Below are 22,557 nucleotides of genomic sequence, written 5' to 3'. Positions count from 1 at the left end.
GTAAGAGAGATAGATAAGTCATTGTTAATGTGTCTGGGATAGTGATGGGATGACAAAGCTAGGACAGCAATAACAAGTGATCTGCTTCTTCCTTATTGTGAATGTGTAAATCCAGGGGTTCCTGAGGATATGTTTATCCTGGGCCTTTTTCTTGTTTGCAACATCGAAGACAGCATCTCTAAAGGGAGAAACTAAACACGCAATTGAAATCAGTGTTTCTCAAATACCTGTATCTAAAATCTATCCTATTTCCTTAGTGTTGACTAATGCAAGTTACTTCTATGAGAGAGATTTTAGTAAAGGTTGTAGTGAAGAGTGGGATATTAAGTGTTAGATTTCTAGTGTGTTATATGTTTAACCCTCAGTACAGTTCTGTGAAGGGTGGTTGTTACTGTCATTTTTCATATGTAGAAACAGAGTCTTCAGGAGGTTAAGTTGCCCAAGGCCTCCTAGTCAGTATGTGGCTTGGCACCTCTGGTTTCAGAGCCTTTTTCTTTAATGCCATGTGTGGCTTCTTCTCAACTAGTATGAGACTTGTGTGAGGAATGTATGAACTACCTGAAACTTGAAAAGATGATAAACAGGGGAGACATGTTGGGGAGTATCAGAAATAGATCATGCTTTTTTCTGCTATGAAAATTTTCCTGGTCTATAAAATATATGTAAAATCCAATTTTAAAAGTTGTAGGATTATAATATCTAAAATGAGAAAATGGCCTTTAGGTGTTAATTTTGCTATTTTTAATGTTTGACTTCTTGCTTTAATTTTAGTTTGGTATTTCCACCACTGGTTCCCTGTTTTCAACCTAATTTCTTTATATAGATACAGTTTTTTCTCTCACAGTTTGAATTTTTTTCCTCTAGGTTTTTGAAGGTGTTTTAACTCCTTAGCTTCAAATTTTTCATGACTATTTCTCGTTTTCTTATAGTTTTTCAATTTTCTTATGTGTCTTTTGGGTATTTTTTTTGAGACTTTGGGATTTCTGAATTTTTACTTTGGTGTTGTTTAATCTTGTGTTTCTTCATGAAGTTAATGGTAGAAAACTTGAAAGATTCAAAAGCAGTGTCTTCCCTCTCCACATGGGTTAGGAACTATATTTAAAGATTCAAGATACTGAGGAAGAAATTGTAGAGATTTAAAAACTAAATGGCCTACACAGAGAGCCAGACCCTTGGAATTTTGAAATAAATTTGTTTTTAGGGCAGAGTTACAAGAAATAACTTGCATTAGTCAACACTAAGGAAATAGGATAGATTTTACTTACAGGTATTTCAGAAACATTGATTTCAATTAATTTTCAGAGTGAATATATGTATTCCTACGTTCTTTTTTCTTTTCTTGTTTCAACTGTATATAAATAGTTCCTGATAAATATTATATGACACTGGAAAATTATTTTACCATCTAATGTTTTCTAAAGTGATTCTGGGAAAATATCTGAAAGATACAAAGATTGGCTTTCAAAGTTGTCCAAGAATGTAGAGATACATTGTTATATTTGTAAAACAATAGATAATGTTCTTTATTCTGAAAACAAAAATAAGAATAGCTCATATTTGTCCTAATATAAGTAACTTCTTTTTTAAATTTTGCAGGCAGAAAAAATAACTGGCCACCTCTTCCTAGCAATTTTCCTGTTGGACCTTGTTTCTATCAGGATTTTTCTGTAGACATTCCTGTAGAATTCCAGAAAACAGTAAAGATTATGTACTACTTGTGGATGTGTAAGTACAGACTAAATTACATATTTGTTCAACAAAATTTATATATTAATGTCAAAATGCAAGTTTTTTTGGAACTGATATATTAAGGATAGTATTATTAATTGAGTTTTTCCTATAGATCTTTTAATTTTCAGAGTGAAATATATATTTGGGTACTTCAGAATTGTACTATATGTGACAATCTAAGTTCTTAGCTGAGGGAGACCTGTATAGTGAGAATTGGCATTCTTTTGAGGAAAAGACCTCTCTGTCACATAGATAGAATTTTGCAATAATCCATCTTCCTTGAAAAATTTTACCTGGGCAATATTTTCTGTGAAAAAATTATGCATACTATTTTTATGCAAATGAAGGTTATTAAAATTCTATTATGCATTATGTCTTTTTACATGAAAAAGAATACAAAATAGAATGCAAAAAGGGGCATAAACTATTATAATATTATGAACTGATTTATAGCTTTGAGTATGATTTACACTTCATTTTCAAGTGAGGATGAATACTTTGATTATTGAAAGTAATTAATATAGGATGTTTTATTGAACAGGACATTAGGATGTATATTTCAGGTTGCAATACATTCCTTTGAGTATAATTACAACTCATGGAATACTAAAAGTAAAATGGCAAGCTATTAATAGTTTACTGTATGTACTCAGAATTCCCACTTACTCTGTTTCATTTTCTTTTCTTTTTTTAAAAGATATTTTGTCACTGTGAAATCTGTTTTGGTGGGGATCAAGAACTGGGACTTCTAATTTTTTTTTAATCTTCACCTGAGGATATGCTAATTGATTTTAGAGAGAAGGGAGAGGCAGAGAGAGAGAGAAAAAGAGAGAAAGAGAAACATCAATTAGTTGCCCCCCCACAGCCAGGGATGGAACCTACAACCTAGGTATGTGCCTTGGCTGGGAATTGAACCTGCAGCCTTTTGGTGCATGGGACAATGCTTTAGCCAATTGAGCCACACTGGCTAGGGCCTTGTTTCATTATTATTCCAAACATTTAATATAATTTAGTATCATTTTGTCAATAGGAGAGGGAGCTGTCACAACTTCTCACCTGCACAACCTGTGGGTTAAAGGATAATTAGTAGGGTGCATTCTTGGTGGGGTAAATTTGTGTGTTTTTCCTGTATGATTAGGTAACTTTTTTTCCCCCTCCAAATTTATGAAGTAATTTTCTCAAAATCTTTTAGGAGCATTCTTCACATATGCAAAGTTGCCCTGAAATGTGAGAAGTAATTCCTCATGATAGTATATTAACCCACATTTTTAGTTTATTTTTGAGACTTTTGTTGTTGATCTAATATCTCTTCCTCAATCCCCAGTGTCAGTATTATATATTGTTAACATTAAAGGTTTTGATTTCATATGTATTCATGCTAACCAACTCATACTTTATTTAATCAATGTAATCATATAGTATATGCAAATATATATACTAATTATTTTTTAATGGGCAGAAGTTGGCCTAGCATTTTAGATATAAGTTCTTTGGCTTAGTGAAAAACATATTTTGCTGGTGGAGATGGGGGTTGGGAGAAAATTCAATAAGGAATTTAGTAAATAGGTTCCAGCAGAGATGGAGGCATAGGTAGAAATGTTTCACTTCCTCACACAACCAAAAGATGGATAATAACCAATTTAAAAACAATAAACAACCAGACCTGCCAGAAAATCAAACTGCATGGAACTCCGACAACCAAGGTATTAAAGAAACTTTTCAGCCAGACCGGTAGGGGGGCGGAGATGGGCAGATCCAAGCAGAGAGGACCTGGGGGAAAGGCGGCAGACTGAGGCAAGGTAGGGCTGGCTGACTGGGAAACTAAATACCCAAAACCTGTAGCTATAAAATACTGTGGGGGTTGTGGCAAGAGAAATTCCCAGTCTCACAGGAGAGTTCTTCAAAAGTGGAGCTAGAATGGAGTGAGCGGTATTGTTCCCTCTCTAACCCCTCTCCCAAAGACAGCACCACAACACAGCCCAGTGTGTTGCCCTGGCCTGGCAAATACCTACGGCTCCACCCTATTACAACCTAACAGCTCTGAGACAAATAAATATGGCCCAAATGAAAGAACAGATCAAAACTTCAAAAATGCAACTAAGCAGCAAGGAGATAGACAACTCACAGAACTGATTGGGTTTGGTTGCAAAATGAAAGAAGAAATGAAGGCTATGCAAAGTGGAATAAAGCAAATATACAGGGAACAAACAGTGAATGGAAGGAAACCGGGGCTCAAATCAATGATTTGCAACAAAAGGAGGACATAAAATCCAGTCAGAACAGAATGAAGAAACAAGAATTCAAAAATATGAGGATAGGCTTAGGAACCTCTGGAACAACTTTAAGTGCTCCAACATCTGAATCATAGGGCTTCCAGAAGGAGAAGAACAAGAACAAGAAGTTGGAAACTTATTTGAACAAATAATGAAGGACAACTTTTCCCAATCTGGCAAAGGAAATAGATGTCCAGGAAGCCCAGAGAGTCCCAAGGAAATTGGACCCAAGGAGGAATGCACAAAGGCACATCATCATTAAGTTACCCAAAATTAAAGATAAGGAGAGAATCTTAAAAGCAGAAAGAAAGGAGAGAGTTACCTACAAAGGAGTTCCCATAAGACTTTCAGCTGATTTCTCAAAGGAAATCTTGCAGGCAAGAAGGGGCTGGAAAGAAGTTTTCCAAGTCATGAAAGGCAAGGACCTACATCCAAGATTACTCTATTCAGCAAAGCAATCATTTAGAATGGAAAGGCAGATAAAGTGCTTCCTAGATAAGATCAAGTTAAAGGAGTTCATCATTACCAAGCCCTTATGATATGAAATGTTAAAGGGACTTGTCTAAGAAATAGAAGATCAAAAACTATGAATAGTAAAATGACAACAAATTCACAACTATCAACAACTGAACCTTAAAAAGAAAAACAAAAGCTAAGCAAACAGCTAGAACAGGAACAAAATCAGAAAAATGGAGATTACATGGACAGTTATCAGTGGGGACAGGGAAGGAGAGAATGGGAAGGGAGGTCCGGGGAATAAGAAACATAATTAGTAGGCATAAAATAGACAGGGGGAGCTTAAAAACAGTATAAGAAATGGAGAAGCTAAAGAACTTGTATGTACAACCCATGGACATGAACTAAGTGGGGGATGGAATGCTAGAGGGTGGGAGGGTACAGGGTGGAGGAGGGATAGAGGGGAGAAAAAAATTGGGACTACTGTAATAGCATAATCAATAAAATATACTTAAAAGAAAGAACAACAAAAACAAAGGATTTTAGTACAGGTTGAATGGGGAGGACAATTTTAAATGAATGATTAACTTTACCAATGCTGATTATTTTAAAATAGATCTGTTTTGTCTTAGAAATATATAACTTTCTGAGGTTCTTAGAAATGATATAGTTGGTTATAGTATTTCCTAATCTTGTTCAGTTGGCAGATCTGTTAACTATATTCAAAGAGGGCTCAAGATTCAAGGTAAGGTTCTGATTTAAAGAAGAATTATCTGGAACAAAGTATGATCTAGTACCAGTTTAGTATTGCCTCTAAACTTCATAGAATAAAAGCTATTTGAGTAAGTTATTTTCGAGAAGTGTCAACCTTTTACTGACTTTGGAATTGACTAGTGCTTTCACACTGTAATTATAATTATAATGAGAGATTAAATTTATTGAGGATTTACTTTGTGCAAGGCACAGTGCTAATCACTGTTATATACATTTTTATTAAATTGTAATCATACTGTGAAGCAGGCACTGTGATATCTAGTTTTACAGATAGAGAAAATAAAGCATAGAGAAAATGAGTAACTTGTCCAAGATTACATAGGAAGTAAGGCTGGAGTTAGATAGTTTGACTCCAGAGCCCAGAGTCTAAATTTACATGTTGTACCACCTACAGAGTACCAAAATGAAGAAATAATTGACATTTTAAACCCAAATACGATGCAAATATGCTTTCAAAGGTACCTTGCTTGAAGCATTAAGAAATATCACTGTGAAGTGAATCTCAGCCTCTTTGCATGTACCCTTGATTTAAAAGAAACAGAAAAAATAAATATAGGCCAGCTACATTAAATGACATTTAGTGAAGAAGATAATATACTATATTATAAAGCTGTTTATGTTAGGTGTCTGTATTGAAATGCAGAGCTAATCAAGTAGAATATTGTGATAGTTGCAAATTTAGGTCTACTAACACCAGATTTAGGTCTACTAACACCCTGGCCAGTGTGGCTCAGTTGATTGGAGCCTTGTCCTGTAGACTGAAAGGTCACGTGTTGGATTCCTGATCAGGCCACATGCCTGGGTTGTGGGTTCAGTCCCCAGTTGGGGTGCATGCAAGAGGCAACTGACTGTTTCTCTCATCTGTGTTTCTCTCCTCTCTCTCTCCTTTCCCCTCTCTCTAAGCATGTCCTCAGGGGAGGGAAAAATAAGTAAAAATAAAAATTATTTCTCTGAAAGTTGATATTTGAGTTAGAATGTTCTGAATATTTAATACTTATTTAGGCTGTTAGATGCCATTTAATGTTACAGAATAATAGTTTTCTATTTCTCAATCTTTTGAATTCTGTTTTTAAGCCCTTAACAGAACTACTTTTGAGGCAAAAGATTTTGATTATATTTGTTAATAAGCTACATTTCATAAGAGTTAGAAATCTTAATGGGAATAAAGTAATTAGTAAGAGTCATTCTTGTGTAATAGAATGAAATGGAATTTAAGGCTGGAAGAGCTGCATTTCTATAGATGAAAAATTAAAACACAGAGAGAATGACTAGCTCTGTAGAACCTAGATTTTTTCCTATGGAGCTTTTTCTCTTACCCTACAGATTGTGTATTTATCTGGTTGAGAGCAAATTAGATGAGGCATCCTTGAATGTCTGTTTTTGTCCTGTTTCCTTAATTATTAACTTTATTTGATTAATAATTTAAAGAGAATTTTAAGTTTATTTTAGGTATATTGAGATTGTTTTATTGTTTAGATTCATTAGGCTTTTCATTTGTTTTTAATTCAAGTAGTATTTTGTTGGTATATTTTTATTGTATTGATAAGTTACATTAAAAATTATTTGAACTTTTGAAAGAATTTATTTCCTATAATAAATTCAACCAGTGAATACATTTTTAAAAGTGCTAAAGTTATTAATTATAATGCATAAATGTGGTTCTTTAGGATTATAGTGTAGTCATATGTTACTTAGATTTTTTATTTTTGGTCTGTCAGGGAAAATAATTATTAACAACATAAGAAGAGTTTGCCAAGATCTATTTGTGTTGACTAAAGAAAGGTCTGTCCCCTGAGCTGAAATGTGTCATAGTGTACTTTTTTTTCCTTTAATAAGTTTAATCCTCTACCAAAACACAGTTTGTACTCCAGGACTTTGAAAAAACGGACAACTCAATGAAGATGAATTAATAATTCTTACAGATTGACTATATATTGTATTCTTTTTAGTCCAATGATTCTAAGTTTATTGCTGAAAAATGTCATGATGAGATTGCACAGGGCACTTCTCCTCTGTGTATAATGTGCTCGTGGAGATATCTGTAGCCCCACTCCACACAAATACAGTTCTGAGTGTAGGATCTTTTCCCTGCTAAGTCCTGGTTCTTTTCCTGGCAGGCAGTACTTTCTTTTTAGGCATTGGATCAAGAGAATATCACATGTTTCCTTCGCAGGAGAGAGGCCTTTCAGGTAGTGCTTCTGTGGTTTAGCGTGTAATTGCCCTTTAGGAAAGGGCCAAAAGAATTTTTGCCAAACAGTGCATGTATTAGGGCTAGTTTTTCTCTGATTACTCTGTTTTCAAATCAAACATGTAAGAAACAGAAAGGTTTTGAGAAATACTAAATGAAAACATATGGTACAGTACATTTACTTTTGGGAAGTATTTTTTCACTTATAATTTTTGTTGAATGAACTCGTAAATTGAATGTAAACATTTCTTTTTTTGTTTGTGTTTTGATTCTGCAGTCCACGCTGTAACACTATTTCTAAATATCTTTGGATGCTTGGCTTGGATTTGTGTTGATTCTACAAGAGGAGTTGATTTTGGATTGAGTATTCTGTGGTTCTTGCTTTTTACTCCTTGTTCATTTGTCTGTTGGTACAGACCACTTTACGGAGCTTTCAGGTAAAATATGTATACTTTAAGATATGCTCTTTAAAATCTGTGAAGTAAATAATTCGTGGTATACCTTAAAATGACACATTTTCATTAAAATTTTTTATTATGGTATAAACTTTCATAAAAGTCTGTATAGCACATGCCTGTATATTCATTGGGTTTTTGTCTTCATGTCAGACAGGTAATATGCTGGTGTCATAACAGGGTTTAAGGGAGGCACATCTCACACAACAGCATGAATACCCAGTCGTCACACTTACAAAGTACAGAAGGATCTCATTAGGTTTTTTAAGTCATAAAATTCCATTTTTTTCTATCACTTCAGAAAAATTAAACATGAAAATGAATGAATGAAAAATGAGAGCAGTCTTAGACCTTAATATTTGTAAAAGGTTCTATTCCATGTGATACAATTAACTAAGAAAAATTTTGTTCTCCTTTGCCTAGCCTCATTTGTTTTGTTTTTTTTTAATTCTCTCTCTCTCTCTCTTTTCCTTTTCTGGTTGAATGTTTACTTCTTCCTTATGTTCCAAATCATTGATTTGACTCTCAGCTTCATCTCCTCCACTGTTCATTCCCTGTAGATTTTTACTTATTTCACGTAGTGTAACCTTCATTTCTGCCTGGGTCTCTTTTATTCTGTTGAAGTACCAAATGGGAATTCCTTGAGCATCCTAATAGCCAGTATTTTGAACTGTCCATCTGTTAGGCTGCTTATTTCCACTTTGTTTAGTTCTTTTTCTAGAGTTTTGATCTGTTCTTTCATTTGGGCCATGTTTCTTTGTCTCCTCATTTTGGCAGCCTCCCTGTGTTTGTTTCTATGTATTAGATAGAGCTGTTTTGATCCCCTGCCTTAGTTCTGGGACCTATTGTAGAAAAGTGCAGTGCACCTGTTAAGTTGAATGGGGCGGAGCCTTAGGTAATCGCCTGGACTGGGCAACCCATGTAAACCAGATTGGTGGAGTCTCATATATGGAGTCACTGCTCTGTGGCTCTGTGTGTGGGGCACACGGAAAGGGGATTGTGCTGCTGTCTGGCCTCTGGATTTTTGTTTGGGAGAAAGCTGTCCCAGGCATCTGTCCTACACTTGCCCTGATGTCAGACACTTCAGTTTCTCCCTGTATGACATTGATGCCCTTCCAGCTGCTGAGCCCATGCTGGAGCCCAGAGGGAGTGACTCTGCATAAGTGCTAAGTCTGTTGCAGGCACTTTAAGGGAGTCTCTTGAGATTCCCTGTTTTTTCAGCCGCTCCAACACCCACTGGTGTTTATAGCCAGAAGTTACAGAGACTTATCTTTTTGAACTGGAACCCTAGGGTGGTGGTCTGGTTGGGGCTGGGATCCCTCATTCCCAAGGTTACCCTCCCAATTTTTATCCACCACATGTGGATGTGGGACCACCCATCCCACATCTCTGTTTCCATGCTTCTGTGCACATCTCCATGTCTTCTCCCCTCCTACCCATCTGGATGAATGTGACTTTAATTCCTTGGTTGTCAGACTTCCATACAGCTCGATTTTCTGATGATTCTGGGTGATATTTGTTCTGTAGTCTAGTTGTAATTTTTGCTGTGGTTGTGTGAGGGAGTGAGCTGTGTTTACCTATACCTCCATTTCGACCAGAAGTGTGAAGTATAATCGACAAAATTATATTTAAAGTATACAACATGATGATTTGATATTTGTATACATTGTGAGAAGATTGTCACAATCAGATTAATTATGACACCTATCACCTTACATATTTTACCTTTTTGTAGTTTTTTTTTAAGATTTTATTTATTTATTTTTAGAGAGGGAAGGGAAGGAGATAGAGAGAGAGAGAGAGAGAGAGAGAGAAACATCAATGTGTGGTTGCTGGGGGTTATAGCCTGCAACCCAGGCATGTGCCCTGGCTGGGAATCGAACCTGCAACACTTTGGTTCGCAGCCTGCATTCAATCTGCTGAGCTACGCCAGCCAGGGCTACCTTTTTATAGTTTTAAGAATGCTTAAGATCTATTCTCTTAGCAGATTTCAATTATATAATACAGTATTATCAACTGTAGTCACTGTGCTCAACATTAGATCCTCAGACCTTATATCTTACAACTGAAAGTCTGTACCCTTTTCCAAACTTGTCTTAATTTCCCTCAACCTGAAGCTGTTATATTTTAGAGGAAACTGTTATATTTCCAGTCTTTTGAGAGTTTTTATCATGAATGGTGTTAGATTTTTCCCAGATGCTTTTTCTGTGTCAAGATAACTATGTGATTTTGTCCATTTATTAATTTGGTGAGTTACACTGATTGATTTTCAGTTACTGAATCAGTTGTCAACATAAGGAACATCTAAACCTGTAGGGATTTTTATGAGTTTATTGGAACCAAGTTAACAACATATTCCAGGGAGCAAGATCGGAAATGCTATGGAGAGTGGCAGTTTTACAGTTTATTTTATATATTAGAAATCAGAGGAGAAGACATAAGGGAGGTACATGATATCCATTGGTGGTTGATGAAGGAGGTGGGAGAAAACATAATGGGGGGGGGAATCTCTAGGACTGTATAAAAGACAAAATAGAGAAACATATCTTGTACATTGGTGGATACAGGATAGTTAATACTTAACACTTACAGCTCATAGAGATGGTATGCCAGAAAGAGAGAGCAATGAGGAGTTCGGTGGTGGTGCACTCTGGTGCCATTGCTCTGCTTTCAAGGGGCAGGGTAAGAAAACTACTCTGATCTTCAAAGTATGTTATCCTAGAAACATAAGTACAAGGGGCGGAACTCACTCTAGGGTGAAGATTGGCCTTTGCTAAGGAAGCTGTAGGCCTGGGACAAGAGTGGTATATTTGTTACAATTAATGCATATATATTACATGTTATCACCCAAAGACCATATTTGATATTAGGGTTCACTTTTGTTGTATATTTTAGTGGTTTGGATATATATAATGACATAATGTACTCTGCCTGTTCATCCCTCACTCCCCAACCCCTGAAAACTACTGATCTTTTTACAATCTCAATAATTTTCCAGAATTTCATATAGTTGGAATCATACAGTATGTAGCCTTTTGAGATTAACTTCTTTCACTTAGTAGTGTACCTTTAAGATTCCTCTGTGCCTTTTTATGGCTTGATAGCTCATTTCTTATTAATGTTGAATAATATTCCATTGTCTGCTGTACCAGATTCTTTTTTAAAAATTTTTTTATTGTTCAGTTAAGTTGTCCCCATTTTCCCTCCATTGCTCTCCCCTGCCATGCCCACCCACCCTCTCCCACATTCAATCTCTGCCCTGCCCTCCCGCATTGTCCTTGTCCATGGGTCCTTTGTACATGTTGCTCAACTTGACCCTTCCCTTGGTTATCCCCCTCCCCCCTCCCCTCTGGTCACTGTCAGCTTGTTCTTTATTTCCATGTCCCTGATTCTAGTTTGCTCTCTTGTTTGTTTTGTTGATTAGGTTCCACTTATAGGTGAGATCATATGGTATTTGTGTTTCACCTCCTGGCTTATTTCACTTAGCATAATGCTCTCCAGTTCCATCCATGCTATTGTGAAGGGTAGGAGTTCATTCTTTCTTTCTGCTGCATAGTATTCCATTGTATAAATGTACCACGGTTTTTTGATCCATTGATTTATTGATGGGCATTTAGGCTGTTTCCAGCACTTGGCTATTGTAAATAATACTGCTCTGAACATTGGGGTGCGTAAGTTCTTTTGAATTGATGTTTCAGGATTGTCAGGATTGTTAGCAGTGGAATTGCTGGGTCAAAAGGCAGTTCCATTTTCAGTTTTTTGAGGAACTTCTATACTGCCTTCCACAGCAACTGCACCAGTCTTTATTCCCACCAATAGTGCACTAGAGTTCCCTTTCCTCCACATCCTCACCGTCACTTGTTTGTTCATTTGTTAATGATGGCCATTCTGACTGATGTGAAGTGGTGTCTCATTGCGGTTTTAATTTGCATCTTTCTGATGGCTAGTGATGTTGAACATCCTTTGATATGTCTCTGGGCCCTCTGTATATTCTCCTTGGAGAAGTGTCTGTTCATGTCCTTTGTCCTCTTTTAATTGGGTTGTTTGTCTTCCTGGCATGGAGTTTTGTGAGTTCTTTATATATTTTGGACATCAAACCTTTGTCTGAGGAAGCATTGGCAAACATATTTTCCCATATGGTTGGTTCCCTTTTCACTTCGTTGATGTTTTCTTTAGCTGTGTGCAAGCTAAATGGGTGATTTTTTGTTGGATCCTTCCCTCCAGCTGGCTTAGTGAGCATCATTCCACCCGCCATGTCTTGTATTCTGTTGTGTAGGTGCTGCCAGAACAAAGCCACTCTGCCCTGGGAACAAACCCACTCCTGCAAAAATAACTCCCACCTACAATCCCACTGTCAACAGCAAATGAACTGGTATTAATAAGGTATAAAGAGATTAAGACTGTTATAAGAAAGGAGAAGTAAATATGAAGTAATCTACTGAAAGAAAAATGATTTTGAGAGGGTAGTGAGAGGAGCCCTAATAAGAGTAGAGAATTGGAGCAATGCAAAGAGAGAAAGTAAAATTTACATTGTAAATAAAAAAGGCAATGAAGAAGATGGAATAGGGTAAGAGAAGGGAAGTATATAGTACTAGGTTTAAACAGAAAATTTTAAAAAAGTTAAAGAGAAAAAGAAGGAAAAAAAAGTAAATAAAAAAATAAAAGAATAGGAAACAAATTGGAGTAAAAGATCCACCACAGCACTATCAATAACAAATGAGCTAAGATTAATATAGGTGGGATGGGAATAAAAGGGGACAAAAAGAGAAAAGCTTAAGAGATGTCTAGAGGAAAGGGAAATGATTTTTAGATCACAGGGAGTGGGAATCCTAAGAGTGAGGAACAAAAACCAGGCTAAGACAGGGAAACATTAAAACTTGAGATGAAGAAAAGAGCAAGATGAAAGAAAAAAAGATTCAAAAGAAAAAAAAACAGGTTAAGACAGGGAAAGGTTAAAATTTGAGACAAAAAAGAAAATGGGCAGGATGAAGGCAGAATGGAGTAGGAGAATGGTAAAATTTGAGATTTAAACTACAAGAAGGGTGAAGGTCTAGAGATAAAATTGAAAAAATGCAATAAGAACTACCCTATCTACAACCAAGAAGCAAAGATTGCTGAAGGTGGAGATAGAACACAGGTATTCTAAGAGTGGGAAAAGAATGTGAGATGACCATTGATAAGAAAATTGGTTTCTGGAGGCTAGATGGGGAAAAATAGTAGGAGTGCAGAATGGAAACAAAGTTATACCAAGAGAGAAAACAAAATTTAAAACAAAAATAGTAAGAGGAAAGTAATAGGTAAAATGGAATACGAGAAGGGAGGAGCAAAATACGAGAAATAGAATAAACTGTAATATAAAATCTAGTGACTTAATATGCACAAACTTGAAGGACAAGAAATAAATGTTAAACTATTCAGGAAAGAATATATTGCAAATCATGGAGAAGACCACATTGAATTTTGTCTTGGTAGCACCTAGTATTTACCACTGTTTTTTCTTTCTAAATCTGCCTCTAGTGATGTCAGATGTCCCAGTCTGGCCTTAGGCAGCCTATTGGAGACTGCCAGGGATCTACTGTCTGTGGCTGGCTCCTTCAGCTGTTAATCTAATCACTCTGTACTCACTAGTCAGGCTTAAGCACCACAGGTGGGGTATAGTACCTCCTGGGTGCAGGCTGCCCCCTCAGGCTGATGCCACTCAGACCCAAGTGGTCTGCCTGAGCAAGATGGCTCCTGCAGTGTGGGGAATGATTCAGCACTGGGTTCCTCATGGCTGCTCTCTCAGTTCTTTCCCCAGAGCATCTGTCCCCAGTCTCTCCTCAATCGTCTTTAGTCCACTGTGCCCCACCCCCTCTTTACCGGAACCCTGGGTATGTAGCTACATATGAAAAATTTATGTGTTGGCCCTTTCAATGCCTCTCTGTGTATCCAGCTGTCCATCTCTGTCAGAGAGAAACCCTGCCACTTTTCACAACTGGATGTTATCTGTGTACTTTTTGGGCTCTGGTACTGCTAGCTGGGGAGCCCAGCTTGGGGTTTAGACCCCACAGTTCTCTGGGGGATCCCCTAGTCACTGAGATATCCCTCCAGCACTTTAGCCCTCCTGTGGGGGCCCAGCCAGCCCTCTTGCATCTCCTCCACAATCCCTACCAGTTGCATTGTGTTGAAGCTGTTCTTCTGTCTCTCCGTGGTTATAAGACTTCCCTCCCACTAATGTTCAGTTGTTTATTCTGGATGATTTCTCCACAATTTAGTTGTAATTTCAGATTGGTCCTGGGAGGAGCTTAGTATAACTTTCACTCACTCCTCCACCATTGCATGTACCAGATTTCCTTTATTCATTCAGCTACTGCAGAACATCTTGGTTGCTCTGTTTTTGGCTATTATGAGTAAAGCTGCTATCAACATCTGTATGTAAGTTTTTGTGTGGACTTAACTTTTTTACTCTTTTGAGTAAAGAAATGTATAGAACCAGTTGGGACAAACTGACATCTTGACGATATTGGCTTGTCCTATCCACAAACGTGGAATATCTCTCCATTTATTTATTTCTTTGATTTATTTTATCAGAGATTTGTTGTTACATGTTGTTGTTGCCTCCAACTGCTGGTGACCCTATGAATGAGTTATGTCCAGTGAGTTGTTATGTCCTCAACAACCCTGCTCAGCTCCTGTAGACTCATATCAATGGCTTCTTTTATGGAGTCAATTAACATATTTGGTCATCTTCTTTTCCTGCTGCCTTCTGTTTTTCCCAGCATTGTTGTCTTCTCTAAAGAAGCCTGCTTTTTCAAAGTGCCTGGAGTAGAAGAGTTTTTTATTTTCTTCATGTAGATCTTCTACATATTTTTTAGATTTGTGCTTAAGTATTTCATTTTTGGGGTGCTGTTGTGTTTTTTTTAATTTTTATTTATTGACTTTGGGGGTAGGGAGGGAGTGGGGAGAGAGAGAGAGATTTGTTGCTCCACTTATTTATGCATTCATCGGTTGTTTCTTGTATGTGCCCTGACCTGGGATCAAACCCTTAGTTTTGGTGTATGGGGATGATGCCCTATATCAACTGAGCTAACTGAGAATTGTGTTTTGAATTTCAAATTCCACTTGTTCATTACTTCTCTATAGCAGCTATTTTCAACCTTCTTCATCTCATGGCACACATAAACTAATTACTAAAATTCTGTGGCACACCAAAGCATATTTTTTGCTCATCTGATAAAAAAAAAGGTATAGTTTTTATTCATTCACACTGTATTGCTATTGTTGTGTTGGCCATTGTCATTTTTTTATTTGACAATCTAAGGAAAAAAGAGGTCAGTGCCCCTAAGTAGTCAGACATTGCATGTTTTAAAAATCCTTGTGGCACAACAGTTGAAAATTGCTGCTCTGTAAGAAAGCAATTGATTTTTTACATTAACTTTGTATCCTGCAACTTTGCTATAATTACTTGTTAGTTCCAGGAGGGCTGTTTTTTGTATATTCTTTTGGATTTTCTTCACAGACAATCATGTCAGCTGTGAACAAAGACAGTTTTATTTCTGCCTTCCCAGTCTTAATATCTTTTCCTTTCTTGTCTTTCTGCATTAGCTTGGACTTACAATACAATGGTGATAAGCTGTGATATAAAGCAGGTTATACTTGCCTCATTCCTGAAGTGTATGCTATGCATTTACAACTAATCCACATTCACTTTTAAATTACACTGTACCACATCTTAGGTAGTATGAGTACCTTATAATACAAAATAATCCTAATTCCTCCCTCCTTTCATTTTCATCATTGCTGTCCTTCATTTCACTTATACATAAGTATACACACACAAGCATATATAATCAAATATAGTGTTGCTGTTATTTCGAACAGACTGTTAGATTAACTGAAAATAAAAAAATTAAAGTTTTCATGTAGCAGGTTGGAGTCACCTGGGTGATTTGATGTTTTGCAAAAAAACTGCATGAAACGTGATGCATGAGCAGGCATGTTGTCGTGATAAAGCTGCCAGTCACCAGTTGCCCACAGCTGTGGCCTTCTGAATCATCTAAGTAGTTTCTGTGGAGGAATATTCAAGCTTAAAATTTTAATGTTCAAGCAAAATTTGATGGAGATTCATTGCTGTACTTTCTCAGTCATTTCAAATGCTACAGCCACACAGTACATGCGCTCCCTCAGTGGCATCTACTGCCTCCACTGACTAGTACAGTGAAATTGTCATTGTTCACCCATGTACATTTCAGTCCACCCTCCTTGGCTGCCAGGTTACATCGATATTGCGCAAACTGTTCTCATTATATTAACAATGGATTGACTTTTTTTTCCCAAAGAACTTCTTTTAACATTTCTTGTAAGGCAGATCTACTGGCAACAAATTTCTTCAACTTTGTTTGCCTGAGGAAGTCCTTTTCTTCTTCATGTTTGAAGAATAATTTTGTAGGGTATAGAATTTTAGGTTGGTATATATTTTTTCCCCCAACACTAAGTATTTTACTGTACTCTCCTCTTGCTTTCATGGTTTCTGAGAAGATGTCAGATGTAATTCTTATCTGTGTTCTCTATAGTTAATGTGTTTTTTTCCCTTTATTTATATTTGATTTTCTGTGGTTTGATTACAGTTTATCTAGGTGTGGTCCTGTTTGGTGTTCTCTGACCTTCCTGGATCTGGTGTTTGGTATCTGACATTAATTTGGGGAAATTCTCAGTCATCAGTGTTTCTAATATTTCTTCTGTTCCTTTCCTCTTCCTTCTGCTATTCTTGTTACATGAATATTATACCTTTTGTAGGTGTCCCACAGTCCTTGGTATTCTTTTTTAAAAAAATTTTTTTCCAGCCCTGGCTGGCGTAGCTCAGTGGATTGAGCACGGGCTGTGAACCAAAGTGTCGCAGGTTCGATTCCCAGCCAGGGTACATGCCTGGGTTGCAGGCCATGACCCCCAGCAACCGCACATTGATGTTTCTCTCTCTCTCTCTCTCTCTCCCCCTCCCTTCCCTCTCTAAAAATAAAATAAATAAAAATCTTAAAAAAATTTTTTTTCCTACGCTTTTCGGTTTTGAAGGATACTGTTGAGAGACTGTCAAGCTCAAGATTCTTCCCTCCCCATGTCCAGTCTACTAATAAACCCATGATGACAGTCTTTATGTCTTTCACAGTGTTTTTGATCTCTAGCATTTATTTGGTTCTTTCTTAGAATTTCCATCTCTCTACTTATGTTTCTAATCTGTTCTTGCTTGCCGCTTACTTTATCCATGAAAGCCTTTAGCATACTAATCAATAATAGTTGTAAATTTGTAACTTGATTTTTTTTTTCATTTTAATATGCCCTGTAATTTTTACTTGTGCCTGTGCCTCTGGACTGTGAACTTCACCCGTGCTTCTCAGTGGCCCCCCTTCCTTAGATAGGACAGACGGCTAGAGTAGGAGTTTGGTATTTCCCTTTACCCACGCAGGTATTAACCCAATAAGGAAGCCAAAGTGGGAGGCAACAAGCACTTGAGATAAAGAAGTATAGCTATTCTGGGAAGCACTCATTCAGGCTGAAACTCAAATAGTGTCCCAATTAGGAGACAAAGATAAAGGGTATTTATGAGAAAGGGAAAGGAACAATTATCTCAGTAGAAGACATTTCTATTGGTACAGATAAGCTAACCTAATGACAGTAATTTTAGACTATGTTAATTTTTAGTCTAGTAGTCAAAATATCTGTTTTCTTGTTATCTTTAGAAACAGTTCTTTGGAGCACAGTGTTGTTTTAGACCCAGTGCAAAGGTTATTTTACTGTGTTTTAACATTCCAGAGGTTTGAGGTATAAGATGTGTAAGACAGTCTCTTTAGAATGACAGCCCTGACTCCATTTTAAAGTGGCTCCATTTATATTGTTTTTTACATAGGATAGGCTCTAATAAGACCCCAGTACTTTAGGCTTTTGCTAACCTGGTTAAGAATAGAATGATCTGGAGTATTTCCAAATGGTTCCTTTTCCCTTCTTCCTGCAGCTAGCATGAGGGGATTTCCCCCCAATATTCTCTGAGAACTAGGTTGAGCTCTTGGTGTTAGAACTCACAAACGCATGAGGCTTCTCCCATGAGTAGGTCTCCCTGCTCTCAGAGCTGTCCACTTGAGCCTCCCGCAGTTTCTCCTACTGTGGCACTGGTTTCTGTGAATGTTTTTTTGCTCATGGGTTTTTGCTCTGTTAAGCTTTGATTTTGTATTCATCTGTCTCTCCAATTTTGGGGTAGCAGTTTGCCCTGTGACTTCACTTACCTTTTGGATCTAAGAAGAGTTGTTGATTTTTCAGTCTGTTTCGCTTTTTACTTGTTGTTAGGATAGGTTGGCTTTTTCTAAGCTTTTCTAGGTATACTTTTTAAAAGCTGTCTTTGGGCAGTAGACAGTATTTATGTCTTTTTTTCTTTATGATATACTTCATATCCATGGGGATATTATACCTTTTATATTGGAATAGTTTGTTAATTGAAGTTATAAATTAAATATAATTGAACTGCAACACTATTTTAACATCTTGACATAGAGTATGAACCAAAAAGTCAGTTTAATTCTTTTATGTAAAGATACTTGATTTTTAAAGGACAGAAAACTGTACTTGAACAATGATTAAAATAAAATTAGAAAGAAAAAGATACTTGATTTTAAGTTTAAAATCATATTTAAAGCTCAGGAATTGATATTATTATAATAATAGAACAGGGGTGTCAAACTCATTTTCACCAGAGGCCACATCAGCCCGGTGGTTGCCTTCAAAGGGCCGAATGTAATTTCAACTCCTTAACAGTTAAGGAGTAGTTACGTTTATACTGTCCTGAAATGATTTCAGCCCTTTGAAGGCAGCCACGAGGCTGATGTGGCCCCCAGTGAAAATGAGTTTGACACCCCCGTAATAGAGTTTGTAAGTGTGATGTAAGGACTCTTGGGGTTCTCCCTTCAGGGATCTTAGGGGAAAATAGGAAAAAAATCTTTGTGTCCTTGGCATTAGCAAAGATTTCTTAGATATAACAATTAAATCAAGATCCATAAAAACAAAATGATAAATTGGAGTCATAAAAGGGCAAAACTTCTGCTCTTTAAAAGACACTCTTAAGGGAATGAAAAGACAAGCCGCAGACTGAAAGAAAATCCTGCCAAGCATATATCTGATAAAGGACTTGTATACCCAAACTCATAAAACTCAACAATAAGGAAAATTACCCAAGTAGAACCTCAGAAAAATATTTTAACAGTTTATCAACATTGAGATGGATGACAAAAAGCACATGAAAATGTGCTCACAGAAACATTAGATATTAGGAAAATGCAAATTGAAATCAAATGAGATACCATAATATACCTGTTAGAATGGGTAAAATTTAAAGGATTGATAATACCAGCATTAGATGTGGAGGAACTGGAACACTTATAATTGACATTGGGAATATAAAATGGAAACAGTTTGGCAGTTTCTTGGTTTTTTGTTTTTAAATCCTTACCTGAGGAGAGGAAGGTGGGAGTTAGGGGAGAGAACACAAGTGAAACACCAATGTCAAAGAAAAACATGGATTGATAGGTTGCCTCCCTTATGCGCCCTTACCAGGAATCAAACCCACAGCTTAGGTGTGTGTCTTGGCTGGGAATGAAACCTGCAACCTTTTAGTGCATGGGCTAATGCTCCAACCAACTGAGCCACCCAGCCAGGGCTGGCAGCTTCTTAAAAAAAGTTAAACATATATCTACCATGTGTTCTAGCTATTCCACTTTTAGGTAGTTACCCAAGAGAAAAGAGGTATGTGTTCACATGAAAACTTATACATAAATGTTTATAGCAGCTTTACTTAAAATAGTAAAAAGCTAGAAACAACGTAAATGTCTATCAACAGGTGAATGAATAAAACTGTGGTGCATATGTACAGTGCAATACTACTTAGCAATGAAAGGGAATGAACTTTTGACAAGTGCAACTTGAGTGAATCTCAGAATAATTGGGCTGAGTGAAAGAGGCAGATGAGAAAAAAGTACATAGTGTATGATCCCACTTACATACAACTAAAATATGAAAGCTATAGTGACAGAAAACAGTGAGTGGGGTAGTGAGGATGGGATTACTCACGTGCACAAGGGAACTTTGGTATATGTTTACTGTTTTTATTGGAGAATGTTCACAGTTATATACATATGTCAGACCATCAAATTGTACATTTTAAATATTTGAAGTTTATTATATGTTAATTATAATTCAGTGAAGCTATTTTATAAGAAAAACAAGAGGAAAACAAATTTTTGCCAAGATATTTTGTGGTACAGTTGGAAATTGAAAGGACAAATGGAGGTTACAATAATAAAAATATCATATAGTATTTGAACAAAATATTCACATAAATTATTATAATTTCAAGCCTCAGGTATTTGCTACTGGTATTTTTAAAAATATGTATTTTTTAAATGTTGAGTGTCAATCTGCATGTGAATGTAAAAGTATTGAGAAAAATGACATTTTATCTTCTTCCCTCCCCCCCCTTTTTTTTTTTTTACAAAAAGGAGTGACAGTTCATTCAGATTCTTTGTATTCTTCTTCGTCTATATTTGTCAGTTCGCTGTACATGTTCTGCAGGCTGCAGGATTTCACAACTGGGGCAACTGGTAAGTCACTTAATTACTGTAGTTAATCTGTTCATCTAGTATCTTTATGTAATTTTTGGCTTCCTAAAAATAAGTAGCAGAGAGACCCTGGCCGGATAGCTAAATTAGTTAGAGTGTTGTCCCATCCACCAAGGTTGCGGGTTCTTTCCCTGGTCAGGGCACATACAAGAATCACCCAACGAATGCATAAATAAGTGAAACAACAAATGGACATTTCTTTCTCTTTCTATTTCTCTCTCTTCTTCTCTTTCTCTAAAACCAATGAAAAAAATTTTTAAAGTAGTTAACAGAGAAAAGCCAGATTAGCAAAAGTAAACAGAAGTAAAAATTACATTTTTTTAGTATTTAAAACTTGTCTAAGGTATAACCTTTGGACAAACCATTCTATTTGAAAATTATGATGGAAAAATGTTAATTAAAAACAGCACATTATATCTACTTTAAATAAAATATATATGTAACAAGCACTAAGGGGAAGAGTGAAAAGGAGACTGAGGAGTGATTAGATAGAGAGGAGGGCCAAGGATAGTGGAAGGGAAAGAAAAGAAATTCAAGGATTTCAAGGAAAAGGGGACCTAATGTGTGTAAAGTACTATTTTAGGTATACAAACATGTTTTCATATACACGTGCATATGAACACCTGTTTTGAAAAGTGGAATCACTGCGTACACTTAAACACGTTTTTTTTTTATTTTTATTGAATTTATTGGGTTGACATTGGTTAATAAAATTATATAGGTTTCAAGTGTACAATTTTATAACACATCATTGGTATATTGTATTGCGTGTTCTCCATCCCTTCTCAAGTCTCCTCCTGTCGCCACTTATTCCCCCCTTTACCCTCTTCTACCTCCCTCCACTACCCCTTCCCTCTGGAAATTACCATACTGTTTTTTGTATCTATGAGGGTTTTTTTCCCTTAATCTCTTTACCTTTTCCACCCAGCCCTGCAATCCCCCTTGTTTCTGACAACTGTCAGGCTATTCTCTGTTTATGAGTCTGCTTCTCTTTTGTTCATTAGTTCACTACATCCCACATATGAGTGAAATCATATGGTACTTGTCTTTTTCTGACTGGCTTATTTCACATAGCATAATGTTCTCCAGGTCTATCCATGCTGTTGCAAAGGGTAAGTTTTCCTTCTTTTTTATGGCCAAGTAGTATTCCATTCTATAAATGAACCACAGCTCTTTTATCCACTCATCTACCTATGAACACTTGGGCTGCTTCAAAATCTATACATATATTTTTAAACAACATTGACATTCTCAGCATGGCAAAATAGTCAATCAGTGGGGGATCCTCAGAAATGGACACTCTTTGGACCCAGGCTAGGAGGTAATAGCATATTTATATTTCTGTTTATGCACTCTAGAGCAAACATTCCTTGAATGAGACGGCAGGTAGAAGAGTACACATTTCTAAAATTATTCCTCCATCTCTTCTTTTTTTATAACTGAGGTGCGTGTAGATGTGTTCTTGTAAGCTGAAAGCACGTATGAGGCAAATTTACTGCACTGTGTACATAAACTGAAATGAGCATGTAGCTGTAGAGTATATTGAGGGCTTATGTTTAGTGTGCTACTACTGAATCAGAGAAGTGGCTGGCAATCAGATCTCCTAATGGGCATATATATACATGCAGAGAATTTATATAGATATTTCAGATCAGTTCTAGGAAAAAGTAGTATTCATTATCATCATGCAGAGAATTTATATAGATATTTCAGATCAGTTCTAGGAAAAAGTAGTATTATCATTTTAAAAGTTTTTAGTCTTTTACATTTGAGGGAACAGAAATGTTTTAAATGTTTAATTAAAAAATACTGCATATGTTAACAGTTTTTTTAGTTATGAAATTAATGTCTTGCTTTTTAGCACAGACTTAGAAAAAGTGGTAAAATTGAGCATAGCAGCATGAATGGTAATGAAATAGCACAGGGATCTGCTAAGTGAGGGTGCATACAAGATGATCGGTTTTAAGACAGACCTCATGTAATTCAGGTTTTTTAAAAATTAAACTATTTTGAGTTAATTGTAGATTCACAAACAGTGATGAATA

At 36.4% G+C, this 22,557-nt stretch overlaps 1 protein-coding gene and 1 non-coding gene across 2 annotated transcripts in view; one reads left to right on the top strand and one right to left on the bottom strand.

Annotated features, from left to right (window-relative positions):
• The window catches only part of SCAMP1 (secretory carrier membrane protein 1), a 94,850-nt gene that overhangs the window by 48,711 nt on the left and 23,582 nt on the right, over positions 1–22,557 (top strand). Inside the window, exons 5-7 of the mRNA XM_045847923.1 lie at positions 1,597–1,725; positions 7,700–7,859; positions 20,393–20,494. Coding sequence (XP_045703879.1) covers positions 1,597–1,725; positions 7,700–7,859; positions 20,393–20,494 — 391 coding nt within the window. The remainder of the gene's footprint in view (positions 1–1,596; positions 1,726–7,699; positions 7,860–20,392; positions 20,495–22,557) is intronic.
• Positions 8,025–8,128, bottom strand: LOC123825036. The gene has a single exon (XR_006786818.1). It is a non-coding gene; the product is annotated as a small nucleolar RNA U13 (small nucleolar RNA).

This window comes from Phyllostomus hastatus, unplaced genomic scaffold (genome assembly GCF_019186645.2).
Source record: "Phyllostomus hastatus isolate PE091 unplaced genomic scaffold, TTU_PhHast_1.1 phas_contig_58, whole genome shotgun sequence".
Lineage (NCBI taxonomy): Eukaryota > Metazoa > Chordata > Mammalia > Chiroptera > Phyllostomidae > Phyllostomus > Phyllostomus hastatus.
Note: the sequence above shows the minus strand (reverse complement) of the source record. Positions and strands in the feature narration are given on the sequence as shown.